Source organism: Orycteropus afer, unplaced genomic scaffold, assembly GCF_000298275.1.
Source record: "Orycteropus afer afer isolate SDZICR_OR568_19922 unplaced genomic scaffold, OryAfe1.0 scaffold00008, whole genome shotgun sequence".
Taxonomy (NCBI): domain Eukaryota; kingdom Metazoa; phylum Chordata; class Mammalia; order Tubulidentata; family Orycteropodidae; genus Orycteropus; species Orycteropus afer.
In genome coordinates, this window is record NW_006921595.1 from 25,082,299 (window position 1) to 25,103,711 (window position 21,413).

General features: G+C 34.2%; 1 protein-coding gene across 1 annotated transcript in view; it reads left to right on the forward strand.

Moving 5' to 3' along the window:
• The window catches only part of DGKB (diacylglycerol kinase beta), a 913,416-nt gene that overhangs the window by 497,606 nt on the left and 394,397 nt on the right, over nt 1-21,413 (forward strand). Inside the window, exon 20 of the mRNA XM_007946219.1 lies at nt 2,983-3,047. Within this exon, the coding sequence (XP_007944410.1) occupies nt 2,983-3,047 (65 nt within the window). The remainder of the gene's footprint in view (nt 1-2,982; nt 3,048-21,413) is intronic.

Sequence of the window (21,413 nt, forward strand, 5' to 3'; positions counted from 1 at the left end):
CGACGGCAAATAACAACAACAACAACAATATTGTTATTGTTGTTGTTGGGTGCCATCGAGTCAGACCCGACTCATAGCGACCCCTCCTTGGGTTGCCAAAGCAATATCACTATGGAAGTAGAGCACCCCATCTTCCTTCTGAGGAGTGGCATATATATCAAGAAAAATTATCCTGCTTACTTTTTAAATTGTTTAGATAATCAATATAACAAAGTTTAATTGTTTTCTTTAATAAAGATGGATCTAATTTTTATTTCTCAGAAGTCATTTTATTTTTTAATTAATTATTAAAATGTATTTTACTAGTTCAGGAAATAAAACCAATTTGAAATTCCGGAAATACATATTTCAAAATTATATAATTAAATCACTCTCAATGTGAATTGAATTTCTGCTTCCTAGAAATACATAGAAGGCAGAAAGAGTAGAATTTGTTTTGTTTTTTCTTATTTGTTCTCTTTCTAGAGAACCCAAGTATCTCTGAAATATGGCAGCTGGATAAGTTTTCAGTACTTGGCATTCTCTTTTAAGATCCTTGGGGTTAGGCCAAAGAAACAGAGTCTCATGGGAATTTGGTCTGAATTCTCATCCAAATGAACACCTGCTGTCATTGTTCCTTATCAATCCTGTAGTCAGTGATGCCAGCTTTCACTTTGTGGTCCAGCCCATTCAACCTAAGGAAAAGTCATTCCAGTGTTTCTCACTAGTTTTCTTTTTTTTCCTTTCTTTATTGCATGAATCGTTGCCCAAGTATCCTGGAAATCAAGCTAATATTATCTCTGGCTATTTAATATTCTATATTTCTGGAAGATTACGCAAAGCCCACTCTACTTAAGTGACTTGTTTTAAAAAAATATGTCTCTCTCATCACCTCCTTTCTTTTCCCTCTTCTCTCCTTTATTCTTTTGCTCTCTCTGTCCTATTTGTGCTTCTTGGAAAGGAATAGTTATTACAATAATGTACACTTGCAAAACAAGTTGCATAATATACCTTATTTTTAAAATTCTCAGTTTCTAAATTAGCGGAAACAAATAATTCAAGTAAAAATAAACTGAATGATTTCCTTCCTTTGGGTGGTCAATATTAGTCATTCATTGCTAGTACTTCATTGCTATTCCTATGCTTTTGTTTAATTGGTCTTCTTGATGCGTCCATTTAATTATAAGTTATTTCAATCTAATCTTGTTTTTGAACAAGATTAGAGATAAAACTAAAATACATGATTTTTAAAAATTAATTAATGATTATGTCACCTAATATACCAGGAATAACCCATTCAGCTTCTTTCTTATGATCTCAAACCACATAAGACAACCTCATACTCTAAAATAGAGTATATTTACAACTTTTTAGCAAGAATAAGAAAAAAAACTTTGTGGTTGCATTTGAGACCAATAAAAGTGAATCATTTTGATTTTTCTACATTCTAATAAACCAGGAAGGGGGCTAGGTGGCACAACAGTGAAGCACTCGACTGCTAACCAGAAGGTTAGCAGTTCAAATCCACTCAGCAGTATAGCCTAGAAAACACTATTTTGCAGTTCTACTCTGCACAAATGGGATCAGTATTAGTTGTAATCAACTCAGTGGAATCTAACCGCAGCAACAGTAAACCAGGGAGATGATCATGTATATATAACCACAGTTTATCTTAGACTATAAAACCATACAATATTTTTTTTCCTAACCTTTATGTAAATGTTATTTCTGTGCACATCTATCTATTCTTTTGTGCTCTTATTTTTAATTATAGATCCATTTAATTACTTGACAGACTTTACGGTGTAAAACGTTTCTATTTTAAAAAACAAAACAAAACAAAAACCTCAGCTCAATTTTGCAGGGAAAAATAACTCTCTCTATCTGCCATCTGCAGTGGGCATTGGTCCCTCACTTGTTGTGCCATGCTTTGTTCTGCATGAGTAAGCACATTAGCCTTTTCATTTCATTCATTAGACTTTCAGTCCTTGATTAGTGTTTTTGAAATTCTCTCAAATACACAACTTCTTTATTTCCTTTGTGTTTGGCTTTTCATTTTTCTTTTATCTCCACTATGAAACAGAATTAACAGTTATTCATAACAATAGCCCCTTTCCTATTGAAATGACTGGTAAATATATTAGTTTCCTATCAGAGTAATTAATCATCTAAGGATGAAGAATGAGAAAATAGCTCCTCACTTGAAATAATGGGGGTGACTGTTTAAAGTCAGCTAGAACACACTGTGTTTCAAAAGCTCAGATCACAAAATCCTACCAATCTCCCACATTTATTGTCATTTCACAGTGTCCTGGAAACTGACTGGATTTCTTAAAAGTAAAAATTTTCTAATAGGGTTTAGCACTGGTACAATTGGGGTCTCAGAGTTTACTTAAACTTGTCATCAATCCTTCCATTAAATGAGAAAAGATATTTAAGAAACTTGCTTTTGGTATGTGCAGTTACTGAGTACACATCCAAGATACATTTAATAAATTCTGAAGTTATGTGTTACTCTTAACCTTTATTATATACGCACCTTCACACTTTTTACCGATAATTAATCTCAAAGGACTAGGAGCTTCTCCACCTCATCATTTCTAAACTTTAGCCATTCTTCCAACTCTATTTTAACAATGTTTTCAACTATTTTTTGACATTTAATTTCATATGTACTATCTTAATTATGTTTTGAGGATGGGACCAATATGGGTTATAAAAGGAGATATATAAATTAGAGAGAAATAAGTTTCTAATTGGAAACAGGACGAGTAACCAATGATGAAATGATTTCATATATCATTAAATGTTGGGGCACAATTTACTTAGATTGCATACTTTTTTACCTAATTTCAGAACATCTCTGCAATGCATGTTAAGAAAAACTTAATGAAAAAATATTATTCATTTACCTTTTTTCTCTTTTAAACTATAATTTCCACAAGATAAAAGAACCATAAACTTTCTTCCTTTTTTTTTTTTTTTTTTCTGTTTCTCTCTTAGGATGCCTCCATTGCACACAGATTCCATATCATGAGAGAAAAACACCCAGAGAAGTTCAACAGTAGGTAAGGTACTAAATGATGACATTTTAATTATGTTTGCTTTTATAAATTGTGTCATGAAGCTGTCACTTTATGATACAAAGCATTTTACTTACTAATAACTGAAGAGGCTCTGTGTGTATATAAATAATAATAAGAAGGTGTGGCTGAATACAGGACCTACAACCTATTAGGTTGTAATAGGACAGTTATGAGAAATGTGTGAGATCAGCTCTATTCTGTTCTCATATGATGAAAATAAATATATAAAATGTAAGGTGAAAATGATGGTTTATTAAGATTAACTAGAAGTCTTCATATGATTTAGTATGTGAGGGATGATCATACACAATCCCTAGGAAAAACATGAATCTCTATTTGATAATGTTGGATAACTATACATTGCATAGGTATCATATAAGGCTTTGATTCTTTGGAGTATCATTTCTTTATAAGACTCAACAGAACACAGAGTTAAATGGGAGAAATATCAAAGCTGGCATTAACTATTTTTAAAAGAAATTTCCTTCAAAGAAAAAAGGCTTTTCAACACCAAAAAAATAGTCTTTCCATTATAGAAATGGACAAACATTTATCCCTCCAAATATAGACAGGCATTGATTCTTCCCATTATTCAAGCAGTCAAGGAAAAAGAGGGAAATTGAGAAAACCTTGGCTCAGTATCTTCCCTATTTCCAGAAGGAAATATACTCATCTTCTCTCCCTACCACTCAGAAAAGTCAGTCAGAACAAGTGAATCATCTCTTATTTCAATTGTATTCATTTCTACTCTACTCATTTAATGAAGTCACAAAATTATAATCCACATTTCTATATGCACATTAAGGTGACTGTATATATTAATGTTCAAAGCTAAAGGCTCTGTAGTCTCTATATTTGGCTAAGTTGATATTTTGCCATGGGTGCTTCAGAATACATATTAGATATGTGCCTCTGGAAAGTCTTGGTTATTTCAGTTTTATCACACATTAGTGCAGCGACATATTTTAATAAAACAATAATCTTTTATTTCATAGAAATACCTTTCATTATGCCTTGACTTTTTTCTCATCTTAAAAATTGTAAGTCATGACCTTCTGGTTTAGTTCTTCTGTAGTTCAGAAAGATATATTTTTGTTTGTTTGTTTGTTAAAAATGGAAATTTGCACATATTAATACTTATCTCTGTATATATTATCTTTAGAATATTCACAAAAATCTTGTAAGTTTTGTCATTTCTGAAGAGAGAAATGGCAGTGGAAACTGAATCTGTGCTGTATACTTGTTTATACTATTTTTTTTTTTGCCATGCATTAATCAAATCAAATCAAATCAAGAGTAATTTAATTGAAAATCTGCACCTGTAAATTTTATTTGTAAATAGTCCCTGACTTATGGCATATTCTAGATATAATGAACCATACTATCCTTTTTTTTTTTTTTTTGGTACATCTAATTGCTAGTAATAAGTATTAAACACTATGTTAGAACATGTAATTTGCTGCTGTTATCATTATCAGATGTTCATTCTCTGACAAATAAAGATCAGATTTATAAAGATATTGATAATAAAAACAATAATAATGAAAAATTTTAAAAAAAGAGGAATTTGACTTAAAACAGAACCAAAATACAATGGAGTCACTGGAACAGAATTCTGTCATAAGCTGAGGATACCAAATCTAGAATAGAGAGACTTGTTTTCATTCTACAAGGTATAGTTTCAGTTCATAAAAATAAATGGATGTAACAGCAGAGTTATATACACTTTAAAGTAGATTATAGGTAGATCCAAGATGTCAGGCTAGGCAGACATACTATCAAGACCCTCTACAACAAAGGTCCCAAAAAACCAAGTGAAGCATATAGATAATAGTCCTGGAAGCCCGAGGTTCAAGGGAAAGGATAAAGAATTGCAGCAAATGTAGATTAGAAGAAGAAACTGAATGAAAACAGTGAACAATAAAACATAGAGAGCAATAAATTGCCAACCAGCCTGGCAAAGTACAGCCATTTTAAATTATTGAAAGCAGCGTTCTGATCTAGGCTAGAACCAGATAACTGGCTCTGCTCACTCAAGACTGCACAAGCATCCACATCAGTTATCAGCAACCAGAGAGATGTGATAGCCTCTCTTACCCCAACACACTCTCAATGACCAGAAATGTAGCCACTTCTCACCCCATCTTACCTGGCAGCTGATGATGATGACCCTCTGTTGCCCCTACCCCACTTGGTGATCTGCCCAACCCACCTATCCTCCATGACCCTCTCTGCTCCATCCCTCAACAGACTGAGTCATGCCCTTATGGAATAAGTGAAGGGCACCCACAACCTCTGAGGTTGGCAAGGAAGCACAGACAAAATCAAGGAAAATGCAGACAAAACTCTAAAATGATTCAGGAAAACCATACAAGAACAAGTTGACGGTACAAGAACAACAAATAGAAAATTAATTCTAAAATTTCAGAAATAGACAACATATTGGAAAGGCAAAGGAATAGAAATGAATCTGTGACAGACAAAATTAGCAAAATTTAAGATAAATCTCTTAATAGTAATCTGTTAGAGGAAAACTCAGAAAAAAAGAACAACCACAAAAAAAGAATAATAACATAAACTAAGGATTATGTGAGAACCATAAAAAAGAATAAGTTACTTGTGATTGGAATTCCAGAACAGGAGAAGACAAAAGTACATAGACATTTGTCAAAGATTTGTTGGAAGAAAGCTTCCCTAACATCATGGAAGACAAGAAGAAATGCATTTAAGAAGCTTAACAAACCTCAAATAGGCTAGACCTCAAAAAAAAAAAAAAAATCATGAAGACATGTCATAATCAAACTTTCCAAAATCAGAGACAGAGAAAGAATCCTGAAAACAGTTGAGAAAAAAAAGAAAAAAAAAAAAATTACCTACAAGGAGAACTAATAAGACTAAGCTCTGATTTCTCAGCAGAAACTATGCAGGAAAGAAGGCAGTAGAATGATATATATAAAACTCTGAAAGAAAAAAATAAAATTGTCAACGAATAATTAGATATACAGGAAAATTGCCCCTAAAATGAAATGGGAAAATTAGGACACTTCCAGGTAAATAAAAATTAAGGAGATTTGTAAAAACTAGACCAACCTTAGAAGAAATATTCAAAGAAACCTTTAAGTTAAAGAATTAACAACAGTAGATAACAACCTGAGATTAAGACAAATGACAACATCTGAGAACCAAACCAGATACAGAAGTATCCAAAATAAAATAAATCTACAAGACTGAAAAGGGATATCAGTTTGCAAATGATGTCAACTACAAAGCAAAAAGAAAGAATAAATTATTCAATTACAGAACTTCCAAATGGAGAGGAAGACAAAATAATATCAAGGTAGAATATACTGTTTTAAACTTGTTGTTGTTGTTGTTATGTGCCGTCGAGTCGGCCCCGACTCATAGCGACCCCTCCTTGGGTTTCCGAGGCAGTATCACTATGGAAGTAGGATTGCCCAACCTTCCTTCCGAGGAGTGGCTGGTGGGTTTGAACCGCCAGCCGTCTGGTTAGCAGGCAAGTGTCTTATCCACTATGCTACCAGAGCTCCCTGTTTTAAACTAGGGAAGATAATAATAAATTGCAATATAACCTCAATTAATAAACCTTCTTACAAAAATAAAAAGAGAATTATAAATATCTGTTGTTGTTGTTATTATGTGCCATCAAGTTGGCCCCAACTCATAGCGACCCCCTCCTTGGGTTTCTGAGGCAGTATCACTACTGAAGTAGATTGCCCCATCTTCCTTCCAAGGAGTGGCTGGTGGGTTTGAACTGCCAGCCTTCTGGTTAGCAGTCAAGTGCCTTAGCCACTATGCTACCAGAGCTCCTAAACTATCTATAAACAGTATAATAGTAGTAACAAAGGAAATGATAAGAAAATTTACAAACAAAATGAACTTAACACAGAAAAGTATATGAAAAAAAAAAAAAAAGAAATCATCAGCACCAAAAACAAAGCAAAAGCAAAATAACAGCAGTAAATTCATATGAATTAATAATTACACTAAATGATAATGGATTAAATGTGCAAGTCAAGAGACAAAGAGCAGCAGAATGGTTAAGAACACATAACCCATCAACATGCTGTCTACAAGAGACATATCTTAGACACTAAGACAAAAATAAGCTGAAAATCAAAGGATTGGAGGACATAAATCAAACAAATTAAAAAAAAAAAAGAGCAAAAGTGAGAATATTAATATATGATAAAATAGTCTGCAAAACAAAAATTAGCATAAGAGACAAGAGGGTCATTATATAATGATTAAAGGGACAGTTCAATAAGAAGACATAACCATAATAAATATCTACACACCCAATGAAAGAGCACCAAAATTCATAAATTAAACTTTAACATAACTGAAAAGAGATGTAGGCAACTCCACAATAATAGAAAAAGACTTTAATATACTACTCTTGTTAGAGGACAGATCAAATAAAAAGAAACTCAGAAAAGATACAGAAGATTTAAACAGTATAGTTAACTAACTTGACCTCACACATGTATAAAGAACTCTCCACCCAACCAAAGCACAATATACATTCCTTTTCAGTGCACATAGAAGATTTTTCACAAAGCAAGCCAAAATAAATTTTAAAACATTGAAATACTACAAAGCATCTTCTCAGATTACAACAGTATGAAATTAGAAATAAACAACAGAAAGAACAAGGGAAAAAAATCTAATACTTGGAAACTGGATAACATACTGATTAAAAACTACTGGGTAATATAAGAAATAAAAAAAATCCTTTAATCAACAAGAATGAGAACACAATATGTCAAAATCTATGGGACACAAGAGAAGTGGTGCTCAGAGGACAAGTTAGAGTAATAAACACAAATGTCAAATACGGAAGAAGGAACCAAAATCAACACCTTAACCCAACATCTCAAACAATTAGAAAAAGAAAGGGGTTGGGGGGAGGGAAGCAAAGCCAAAAGTCACCAGAAGAAAAGAAATAATAAAGATTTGAGGAGAAATAAATGAAATGGAAAACAGAAAAACAATAGCAAGAGTCAACAAGACTAGAAGTTGATTCTTTGAACAGTTTAATAAAATTGACAAACCAATGACAAATTTAACAAAGGAAAAGAAGGGAAAGATGGAAATAACACAAACAAAAAAATGAACTACTCAATGTCTCAACAGAGTCAACTGGAATAAAAAGGATAATAACAGAATACTATAAAGGATTTCCTCTAAAAACAAATTGAAAACCAGGAAGTAATGAACAAATTTCTAGAAGCATACTACCTACTCAAACATAAAAACTGAGGTAAAACATTTTAACAGACCCATAATAAAAGACAAAATTGAACAGGTTATTTAAAAAATGTACTGCACCCCACCCCCCAAATACAAAGTTCTGACCCAGATGGCTTCACCGGTGCATTCTAGGAAAAGCCGACATTAATTGTACTGAAACTATTCCACAACATAGAAGATGATAGAATACTCCCAAATTCATTCTCTGATGCAAATATAACCCTGATACCAAATCAGGCAAAGATACTGCTAAAAAAGAAAATTACAGACTGATACATACTTACAAGTTCTCGACAACATTCTGGCCAACAGAATTCAACATGTAACAAAAGAAATATATCATAGTCAAGTGAGATTCATACCAGGTATGCAAAGATGGTTCACCATTAGAAAAACCATGAATGTAATCCACCACATATATAAAATAAAGGAAAATAGCTCCATGATCATATCAATTGATACAGAAAAGAAATTTGACAAAATCCATCATTCATTCCTGATTTAAAAAAAAAAAAAAAATTTCAACACAACAGGAATAGAAGGGAAATCCCTCAACATAAATAAGAGCATCTATACAAAACCAACAGCTTACAGTATGCTTAATGGAGAGAGATTATAAACATTCCCCTTGCAAATAGGAATCAGTAGTTCCTAAAGGTACTTGACTGCTAACCAGAAGGCTGGCAGTTCAAACCCACCAGCCACTCCTTGGAAGGAAGATGGGGAAATCTACTTCCATAGTGATACTGCCTCAGAAACCCAAGGAGGGTCGCTATGAGTTGGGCCCGACTCAACAGCACATAACAACATTCAACATTAATTGAAAGTCTTAGCTAGAGCAAAAGTCAAGGAAGGGAAATAAAAGGCATGAAAATTGGGAAAGAAGAAATAAAACTATTCCTATTTGCAGATGATATGATTCTGCACATAGAAAAATCCTAGAAAACTACTGGAACTAACAGAAAACTAAAAGAAGGATTAAACAACAAGGCAGTGGACAAGATCAACAAACAAAAATCAGTTGGATTCCTTTACAATAACAAAGATAACTCTGAAAAAGAAATCAGTAAAACTGTATCATTTAGAATCATGACCCAAAAGATCTTAAGAAGTTCTTAAGAATAAATCTAACTAGAGATACAAAATACCTATGCAAATAAAACTACAAAACACTACAAGAAAACAAGATCTACATAAATGGAAGAATATGCCATATTCATGGATAGGAAGGCTAACAGTATAAAAATGTCAATACTCAAAACTGATCTACAATTATAATACAATACTGATCCAGATCTCATCATTATGTCTTAAGGAGATGGAAAAAATAATTACTAACTTTATATGGAAAGCTGGTAGACTTCTAAAGATGAACAAAGTAGAATGTGTCAAACTTTACAATCCCAAACCCACTATACAGCCATGGTAGGCAAAACATCTGGTACTAGTACAATGACAAATACATAGACCAATAGAACAAAATTGAAACTCAGAAAAAAATCCATCCATGTATGGGCAGCTAATATTTGAAAAAGGGCCAAAATGCATTAAATGGGGAAGAGATAGTCTGTTTAACAAATGGTGCTGGCAAAACTGAATATCTATTTGCTAAAAAAAAAAATGGAACAAGGTCCATTTCTCACATCATATGTAAAAACTAAGTCTTGATGGATCCAAGATCTAAATGTAAAACCAAAACTATAAAGATCTTCAAAGAAAAAATAGGGTAAAACTTAGGGGTCCTAATATATAGCATAAATTCACTTTCAAACATAACTGAAAATGCACAAACAACAGAAGCCAAACTACATGACTGGTACCCCCTGAAAATTAAACACTTATGTACAACAACAAAATTCACCAAAAGAGTAAAAAGAGAACCTACAGACTGAACGGGGAAAAATTGACAATGATCTCTCTGACAAGGCACTAATCTCTAAAATTTATACAAAACTCCAATACTTCAACATCAAAAAGACAAACAATCCAATTGAAAAATGGGCAGAGAACATGAATAAACACTTCATCAAAGAAAACATTCTGATGGCAAAAAAACATGAAGAGATATTCATGATCATTAACTATTATAGAGATGCAAATCAAAACAACAGTGAGATACCGTCTCACACTAGCAAAGATCAGAAAGCAACAAATGCTGACAAGGGTGTGAAGAGGTTCTAACTGTCTTAAACTGCTGCTAGAATTGTAAAATGGTACAACCACTGTCCAAAGTGATATGGCACTTCCTTAAAAAGTTGAAAATAGAAATACAGTTGATCCGGAAATCCCACTACTAGGTTTACATATCCTGTAGAAATAAGAACCGTGATACGAATAGACAAGTGCATGCCAATGTTCCTTGCAGCACTATTCACAATGGCAAAAATAGGAAACAACCTCAGTGCTCATTAACGGATGAATGGATGAACAAAGTATGGTGCATTACAAGAGATGGAATACTTCACAGTGTTAAAGAATAAACATGTATCTGCAAAATATCTCATAACATGAATGAATTTGGAAACCATTATGCTGAATATAGGAGCTCTGGTGGTGTAGTGTCTAAGGCATTTGACTGCTAACCAGAAAGCTGGCGGTTCAAACCCACCAGCCACTCCTGGGAAGAAAGGTTGGGAAATCTACTTCAGTAGTGATACTGCCTCAGAAACCCAAGGAGGGGTCGCCATGAGTCAGATCTGACTTAATGGCAGGGTGTTTGGTTTGGTTTTGGTATGCTGAGTATATGGGTCAGTCACAAAAGAAGAAATATTGTGTGAGACTACTATTTATAAAAAGTCAAGGAAAGGTTTAAACACAGAAAGATACACACATAAAAGACACACACAGAAAAGAGAGTAAATTGCTAATTAAAAAAACAAACTCACTTCCATCGAGTCAGATCCAACTCATAGCGACCCCTCCTTATTTTCTGAGGCAGTATCACTACGGAAGTAGATTGCCCGATCTTCCTTCTGAGGAGTGGGTGGTGGATTTGAACCACCAGCCTTCTGGTTAGCAGTCAAATGCCTTAGGCACTAGGCCACCAGAGCTTCCAAATTGCTAACTAGAGAGTTGACATGTATTAACTTTGGTGGAGAAAGGTAATATACAATAAGGAGGAGGTCAGAACAAATTGATCAAAGCAAAGGAAGACTGGGAGGAGACAAGAGTTAAAGGCAGCAGAGGTAAATGTTATTATGCATACAGTATTGCAATAACAATAATCTATGAGGTAGACACTTAACCTGGATAGTTGTGGGAAAGTGAATGGCACTACACCCATAAGTATATATAGGTTTGACAGGGGATATATCTATATATATTTGTGTGTGTTGTAAATATGCCTATGTATATAGTAGAATAGGACAAAGTTATAAAAACTTCTAAGTCATAACCAAACAGCTTGAGGGAATAAGTTACTGGACGAGGCTCAGGAACATAGTCTTGGAGGACATCAAGGTGAATTGGCATAACACAGTGCATAAAGGCAATGTTCAACATCCTCCTTAGGTGAGTAGTGGTTGAGTTCTTAAAACCTTGTGAGCAGCCATCTAAAGTGCAACTATTGATCGATCTCTTTCCATCCTAAGCAAAGAAGAGTGAAGAAAATTAAAGACACAAGGAAGCAATTAGTTCAGAAGACTAGGGGACTGCTCAAACCTCAGCTTGAATAGATGAGAGAAAAATGTGGACAAAACTGAAAATCATGGAAAAGATCGGGCTTAGTGGTCTGATAGAGACCAGAGGAACCTTTGAGATTATGGCCCTTAGTTACCCTTCAAGCCTTGAGCTGAACACCCTCTGTGGCTTAGAAGAGTATCACCAAGGAGATACACACTCCTTAGAACAACGGACCACAGGAGATCAAAAGGGTAACATCTGCTCCTGAATGAAGCTCAGGAGGCAGGGAGGCAACTGGAAGAAGATGAATGGCTCTGGAATTAGTCAGCTTCTGTTTCCTGGTTCCTTGGAGATGTCTATGGGTCTTGTCATCTATCTTACCCTATCTGTGCTTCTAGTTTGGATTTACTCTCTTTCACATCTCAAAAGAGATCGAATTAAAATGTACTTTACACTAATCCTGCCTCATTAACATATCAAAGACAAAACCCAAAACTCAAACCCACTGCATTGAGTTAATTTCAACTTGTAACAAAGAATTGCACTCTCAAATGCAATTGTAATCATAGGCATGGAAGTTAGGGTTAATAAGATATATTTTGGGATGACATAATTCAATCCAAAACATACATGTTCATTTCAATTTATTCTTTTATGCATTAGGTCTTCACTCAGCATTACAAGCATTTTACTAGTTCCCTAAATTACAATGCAATGTCTTCAGTGTATGATAATTTTTTACTAAATTTCTAGGAGAAAGACATGACAGATTTTGTGCACAAGCAACTCATACTTACAAAGGCAGGTTTTCAGATTGCAATGTTGAAACAGTTTCAACCAGGGTGCTCTTTTCATATTTTCAGGAATTTGAAAATGTATTTTAAGTACTGTTAATAATGGTATTTCAGATCAGATCTCTTCTTACAATAAATCATATGCCATTAATATTATCCTCCAGCATGCTCACCTTGAAATTCATTTATATTTTAAAGAACATGATATTTCTAACATTATCTTAAGGAAATTAATTACCAAAATATGTAGTTCTGCTCTCTATGCCTCTTATGACAGAAAGGGAAAGAATTGGGAGAGGTAATGATTTTTCCGGTGCTTAAGAGAGTGCTAGTTAGAGGTTATAGCGTATTCTTTTCCAAATTTCTAGGTAAATCTAAGTTAACTTTCAAAAGGACATATGCAATTCAACTTTCTAAACTTAAAAATGTTCTTCCATCTGACTAAATTTAAACAAAGTCTTCCTGTCTTTTGGATTCAAGACAAAATAATCTTTAGTTAAGATATTTATGCTATTGTGATTTATATTCATTTATTAAACATTAGTATTTCAAATACTGGCATAATTTGACTATTATTTATAATCATACTTAATGTTCCTATAAGTCCTTACACTACACCTGCCCTGGTTGTACTTAGAACATTTAACTTTTTTGCTGTTTTTTTTTAATTGTTATTAAGAAGTGCACATTAATACACTAAGATTTTATGCAACCATTAAAGCAATAATTATAAACATGTACTAATATTTGGGATAAATGCAAAACAGTGTTGAATTTTGAGTGTAACTATTCAGTGACAAGAACTTCCAAAGAATATGGAAAATGGAATTATCTAAAGCAAAAATATTGTTGCTCTTAAAAAGAATCTTTAATATTGTAGTAGCCATTTGTTTTCATAGAATCAATTCGAATTCTTAATATACAACATCTACTACTATTACTCTGGAATAAACAAGAAGAAATCAGCTAGCTTACACTGAAAGCCAGTGATACTCCACAAGTATACCATTTCATTTAGTCCATGGCATTTATTTAAAGGTATCTGGTGTCTAACCTGACTGAGATGGAGACTGTGTTCTCAGCCTCCTGTTCACAGGTATGTGATTCGTTTATATACCACTTTCTGCTTTGCTTTGTAGAAAGGTCCAATTAGGAATCTGAAGTTGGTATGTGAGTTTAAATAAAGCAATTTAACTCAGAATCTCTGGATTGATATCACATTTTCATAAAGTCTCCCCTTACGAATGTGTGAAGAGAAGAAACAAATTGGTATTGACAATTTGGTGTACCTGACTGGTAATTTGCTATTATATTAATGAAACCTAATTTCAAAAAGGACTTATGCACTCTAAATGCCAGGGAATTAATATTGTACATGAATTTAGAAAATTTGCCAATGTTTTGAAAATTGTACTCATTACTCTATAGAAGTGACCCTTGTTTGTTTGTTATTTTGTTGTTGTTTCTTTGTTATTTCCTTGCAGTGGAGTGTGTAAGACCATGGGATAAGTATCTTTTCCTTTCCAGGATTTTAGGATCTATGCAGTGTTTTGAACATAAGGAGTACTCAATATACATTTGCTTGATTTCTTTCATGAAAATATTTATTATTCAGTAGTGTATTTATCTTTCAAATTTTGTTATCTTTCAAATTTTCTGTTCATTCTTTTTGTAGTAAAAAATAGAAAATTAGGCTTTCAGTATGCTTTGTTGAATCTTGATTCTACATAATTATTCTTTCAAATATCACTAATGACTTTTGTTTCTATGTTTATATATTTAACCTCCAAAGATCCTAGCAATGCCCCACCACCAAAAATCATACACTATAAATCCCTGTGCTCTCTGTCTTCCTTATAAATAATAATAGTAATAAAAAAACCAAACTCACTGCTGTCCAGTTGAATCTGACTCATAGAGACCCTTCCTTGAGTTTCTGAAGTGGTAAGATTGTCCAATCTTCCTTCCTAGGAGTGGCTGGTGGGTTTGAACCACCTTCTTTCTGCTTAGCAGTCAAATGCCTTAGGTACTTGTTATGTGCCGTCAAGTTGGACCCGACTCATAGCGACCCCTCCTTGGGTTTCTGAGGCAGTATCACTACAGCAGTAGATTGCCCAACCTTCCTTCCGAGGAGTGGCTGGTGGGTTTGAACGGCCAGCCTTCTGGTTAGCAGTCAAGTGCCTTAGGCACTACGCTACCAGAGCTCCCGCCTTAGGTACTATGCCACCATAAATAATACAGGCTTGTTTATAGATTACTTTAGTACTTGTTATTATTAGCTTTACAGGTGAGCAAGTATTACTATTTACCTGGTGATGAGGTTGACTGAAAAAATAAAAGTATAAAAGATTAATCTCCCTATATAGTTCAAAATAGAATTTAAATTCCTTAGAAATGTTAGCAATACATGACAGCATTTAGATAAAATTATGTAATCTAGAGAATTTTATGTCCTAAAGCATTTTTATGTCTTCATTTTCTGTGTACCAGTACCAATTTTATCCTGCTTTTAATGAAGAAACACTTATGTTCACTTAGAATTACTCAATTTATACTTTAAATATATTTATGTGTGTGTCTGTGTGTGTATAAACATTATTAACCTGCTTTTCCAGGTGACTAAATTATTTTCTGTATATAAGTTATATAATATATAGATAAATGAGTAAATTGATCACATATGGGTTTATGGTATGTATGTATAAGACTGATACAATTTCAAAGAATGATATTTATGTAAATTTTGCATAACTGATTTTTCTTGCTATACATATGCCTCTAAATATCAGTCTTTTAGGAGGATTTAATAACCTTAATTTTATTGATATATTTTTATTTGTATGTTGAGGCTTATTTAAATATTTTGACACATTTAAGCAGGTAGAATCAAGACTAGTTAAATGAGTCATAGCTGCATGCACATTGATGTCGGGCACTTCCGTTCATATGAATCTTTCTCCACAGCACCTGATTGTATCATATCAGTAAACCAGAACACTCACCTTATGTATCCAGGTTATTCAAAGACATGTTTGTAAAATAACTGTTTGGAATAGAGTAGTGAGACTGGAGAATAACTGAGGAGGCATTCAATAACTTTCCTTCCTACTTTACCTCTTGTTCCAACTTAAGTCTTTCATTCCAGTTTCCTTATTCCCTTTCTCTCTCTCTCTCTCTCTCTTTTCTTTGATCCTGAAATTTTGCCATTGTAGTGGAGTGGCAAAAGGATCACTGAAGCTTCTGAAGTGTAGGTAAAGTATTTCTTATCTGTTATTCATTTGGTTGATATATATATATAGATATAGATATAGATAGATAGATAGATATAGATATAGGAGCTCTGGTAGCTTGACTGCTAACCAGAAGGCTGGTGGTTCAAACCCACCAGCCACTCCTCCTCAGAAGGAAGGTTGGGCAATCTACTTCCGTAGTGATAACACCTCGGAAACCCAAGGATGGGTCGCTATGAGTCGGGTCCAACTCCACGGCACATAACAACAACAACAGCATATAGATAGATAGATAGATAGATAGATAGATAGATAGATAGATTGCAGACATCTAATATTCTTTTTATATGATGTGAGTCGTGGTAGACACTTAATCTTTAGAATCTGTTAGGCAAATGAGGAAACTGAATTTGAGCTTACAGGGGGTGATAGATCTGTAGAAGAATATAAGCTACAAGGAAATTTTGCATTGTAATAGGACAAAGGGAAAGACATTTCCTGGGACTCCTATCTCGGGGTGATCATTAAACTCTAAGGGATATATGCTCAAGTAGGGGACTGCTTATATATCATGCTATGGTATAAATGATGAATTTTTTTTTTTCCAGTTTCTATCTGTAAGGTTTTTATTAGCATCATTTGCATGTAAATATTCCATATATCTTCCTCCCTGATTTTGTCTTTCTGAGCATTTGCATTTTTGTTTTACATCAGTTTGCGTGTGATCTATGCAAAAAAAACACACACATACACAGACACATGCTCACTCACACTTACTTATTTCCTGGGATACCAAATAAAGAAACAAGATTCCTGAAGTAATAATAGTTAATTCAGAGATGTCCACAAAATCACAATGTGAATAATTCTAATTAAATATTTTCTTAAATTGAAAAGTACTAAATGGTAAGAAAGCTGTTGAAGACAATTTTTCTGCTCATTACGGTTTCTATACCTATATGAAAACTTTTAGGGAAATATTTATAAATTTTTAAAATTATATCACATTATTTCCTGTCCCTTGCAAACTGAAAGCAATTAGGCCATAATATATAAGTTATCAACTTTAAGGATATGAACTGGAGGTAAACTTAGATGGCAGTTAAACCCATTGTTCTTAAGAATTCTATCCTCAATTTCCCAAGTGTTTGCATATTAAAAACACAGAAGCACCTGTTCTCTTTTGGTTCAGATCTACTCCCATGCAGCTACGTACAAAGCTGTAGTCTATGTAAGTGTAATAAGAACCAGTTGTGTCTTGGGGATTGAGGGGATACTCTATATTGATTAGAAAATGGAGGCTTACTTTGGACAATGACTTTGATCAGGGACAATGACAGGATTTTGTTGTTGCTGTTCATTTGATGTTCACGGATAATCTGTATTCTGGCATTTGGAATTGATTATATTTCATGTTTTAGATTGTCATTGTAGATAAGTTACTGCCATAAAAGTTAGGTAACTTGATATGAAGTTTAAATACCTAACTTCTTATATCCTAATGCCTTAAGATTCACTTTAACAATGATATAATTTAAAAAAAAAAAAAAAAAAAACCTCATTGCCCTCGAGTTGGATCCAACTCATAGTGGGGTTGGATTTGGATTTCCAAGGCCGTACTGCTATGGAAGTAGATGATTGCCCAATCTTCCTTCCGTGGAGTGGTTGGTGAGTTTGAGCTGCCAGGCTTCTGGTTATCAGTCAGATGCCTTGGGTACTATGCCACCAGAGCTCCCAGAACTGGAACAACCCAATTCCAATTGAAAAGTGTCCTTCATTGTACATGCATTGCACTGACTTTGTTCTCTTATTTGTATTAGTTTGCAAATAACGGGAAATGCTGTCAGAGCTTTTGTATAAAATAATCAAGCTGGTAACTCTGTAGGTGTAAAGAATGGTCAAATATAAAATATTTACCACTTAAATAAAGTGGGTTTTTTTGTTGTTGGTGGTGTTCTTTTTTTTTTTTTTTTTTTTTTGGTATGGCTAGAATAGAATCAGTTGATTCTTGGTAGAAATTATTCTAAGGAATTTTGAGGACTCTTGTTCTAACACTGCTTTGTAGGGTATAATAAGTAGAAAGTAAGTCTGTCTTGAACTCTTTCCAGGGAGGTTAATTACCTCATTATAAGGTAATCTTACCTAGAAAGTAATCCTCTGGCACAGCTAATTGGAACTAATTAGATGTTCTCCATTGCTCTCTCTCCACCTAAGCTTTAGTTACTAATGCCTATCTTTTTGGAATACATGTAGTTATATGGATCTGTCAGCATTATTTTCTGACTGAACAAAATTAATTCTGAAATATTAACCTTGAATGACTGATTTAATTTTTAAATAATTCTTGCTCTTTAAAGAGAAAAATAATATTCCCACATTTACAGCATTTTGAAGGGGCAGAAAATATTCAAAGAATTACCAAGTTACCTGGTTACTATTATTTCACAAGTATTTTGGCTACAATATGGATCCTGTGACCTCTAGTTTCTAATAACATTATTCTTAATTTCCTCTATTCCTTCCCTGGCAGCCTCCTAGAGCTTGTCAGTGCCCCCAGGTCCCTTCTAGCTTCTGCCCACTCCTCTGTTCTATAGTCAGCTTTATATATTGCCTGTTTTACCCGAGGTGGCTCCCCACTTTGACCTATCAAATTTGTTCTACTTACTATTGCTGAATAACAAACTACTCTAAACCTTAGTGGTGTTAAACAGCAATTTTCTTCTGTGCATACCTTCTATGGGTCAAAAATGTAAACAGGACACAGCAGCAACGACTGTCTCTACTTTACAATGTCTGGGGCTTCAATTGTGAAGACTCATTGGATGGATGTCATTTGATGGCTGGAGCCTGGAATCATCAGGAGATGTGTTTACTCTCATGACTGGTGGTTGATTCCTGTTGTTTTCTGAGGTCTTATCTAGAGCACCTACACACAGTTTTTCCAATATGGTCTTTGCTTCCTCACAGCATGGTGACCTAGGGTAGCCAGACTTCTGAAATGGTGGCTCAAGCCTCCAGAAGTGTCCTAAGAACAAGCAAAAGCTGTCGGTCTTTTCTTGACTTAGTCTTGAAGGCCACATAGTGTCATGTTCCCTGTACTTTTGTTAATCATAGCCATCAAATACTCCGTTTCAAAGACAGGACACTTAGGTATCATTTCTCAATGAGAGGAGTGTCAAAACAAGTCCTAAAATCTCCACACAGGGATTTCAAAGATGACTAATACCAAGCTCCTTTTTAAAATGAACTTGGGGTTAAATAAGAGCAATGTAAGATATTATTGCATAAAGCCTACTATTTAATTAAGACAAATTCTTCTAAGTCATTAAGTTGTTGTTGTTTTCATACAATACATCCCTTAATCCTCAAAGTAACTCTTCCATAACTATTGTTATTTTTATTTTAGTGAAGAAGGAATTATCCATATCACATTTCATAGTGGCAAAACCAAAGCTCATAAGATATACACAAAGTCAGGGGTAAACTGCCTCTAAACTACCTGCTTGTTTCTCCCTGTCAAGGTGGTATTTTAGAGGCAACTTACCCCTGACTTTGTGTATGTCTTAAGAACTTTAGTTTTGCCACTAGGGAATGTGATATGGATAATTTCTTCTTCTCCCTTCTCATTCTTGAGTTACAATCCCTGTCAGAACTTCCAATCGTTTCTTTTTTTCTGCTTCATTAGCCAAGTCATCTGCATCTAGTAAACAAGCAATTTTAATGCTGTCTTCATTTCTCTGTGAGAGCAGCTACTCCTATCACTGACCGTTAAACTTGTCATGAGCACTCATATCTTCATTTACGCTAGACGTTGAAGACAAGAGGGAATGTGAAGAAATGAGGAAATATTCTAGGGTCACCATTTACTCCTCCCTCACTGCCATAGAGTTGATTCCTACTCATAACGATTCCGACTCATAGTGACTTCCAAGGCCGTAAATCTTTATGGAAGTAGATTGCCCCATCTTCCTTCTGCAGAAGAGCTGGTAGGTTAGAACTGCTAACATTTGGTTACCAGTCAAATGCCTTAGGCTTCATGCCATTAGAACTCCTTAGCTGCATATATGTCTTAAGACCTTTGCCCGTGACCTCGGCTGGTTCTGCCCTTCCCTCTTTTCCCTCCCTTTTAGATGGTGTTGTTAATGATTAGACTGATAGCTACTTATTTGCTAGTCCCTAAGGATAGCCCTTCCTCATTTCACCAGTCTAATTAGGCCTCCAGACCACCTTGATTTTTTTTTTTTTTTTTTTTTTTGCCATTGAGTCTGTTCTGACTCATCGCGACCACCAGTCATTTCCAAGGTGCAAATCTTTACAGAATTAGATTGCCTCATCTTCCTTTGGTTTATATAGAATTGGTAGAGGTTTAAAAATTTAATGTGTTAATTTATGTGTTTTAATTTAACTATCTGGCCCCTTCTTTTTCCAAACTATACTTAAATGCATCTATTACTTAACAATAATGTTAGGAAGAAAGGAAATATAATTCTCAGTTTCTAATTTTCAAAAAGGACATAACATTCATGTTGTTGTTGTTGTTGTTATTTGCCGTCGAGTCGGCCCCGACTCATAGCGACCCCTCCTTGGGTTTCCGAGGCAGTATCACTACGGAAGTAGGATTGCCCAACCTTCCTTCCAAGGAGTGGCTGGTGGGTTTGAACCACCAGCCTTCTGGTTAGCAGTCAAGTGCCTTAGGCACTATGCTACCAGAGCTCCTAACATTCATGTTAGAGACAAAAATTTTAGAATAGATCTCAGTTTCATAGTTCTGGCTTCTACATATCATAAGTCAAGGATGGAAAGACTCAGACATGAGGCTTGTGTCATAATCATGACTCTGATAGGTACTTTTATTAGGGATGTCAGGGTCTCCAAATGGATCCAAAATGATAGAAAAGCTTTAATTAAGAACATGTGTATTTTTTATGGTACCTAAGGAGGGTTGGCAAATAAGAAGCAAGGTAATAATTGAGAAATTAACATTGGAATTGGTGCTGAAGGGGAAAGAATGACAGCTGGATTAAACCATACAAATGTAAAAAGAAAAAGATGGTTTTACCTGATTGCTGGTTCCTATGTTCTTTCTTGTTGCTAAAATGTCTCGATTTAATTATTTAAATTGTGATATTTCCAGACATCCAAATTTTCTTAATTTTTAACTTCAGTGTGTTAATACAGACTTAATTACAAATAAGAAACCTCACAAATTTGTAGAATACTCTATATGGAATAAAGATGAGCAGTGTTCATAAAGACACATTTATTTGGCTTCTGTCAAAGCCATAGTAATGAAAGACAGATGTTTATTTTATTTTAGAGATTTTAAAATAATTGGTTGATGTTTGTATTTTTTAAAACTATTTTTTTATTTTATTTTAAGAGCTTGTTTTACATTCAAATCACACGTACATTTAGTTTCATTCCCCATTCGC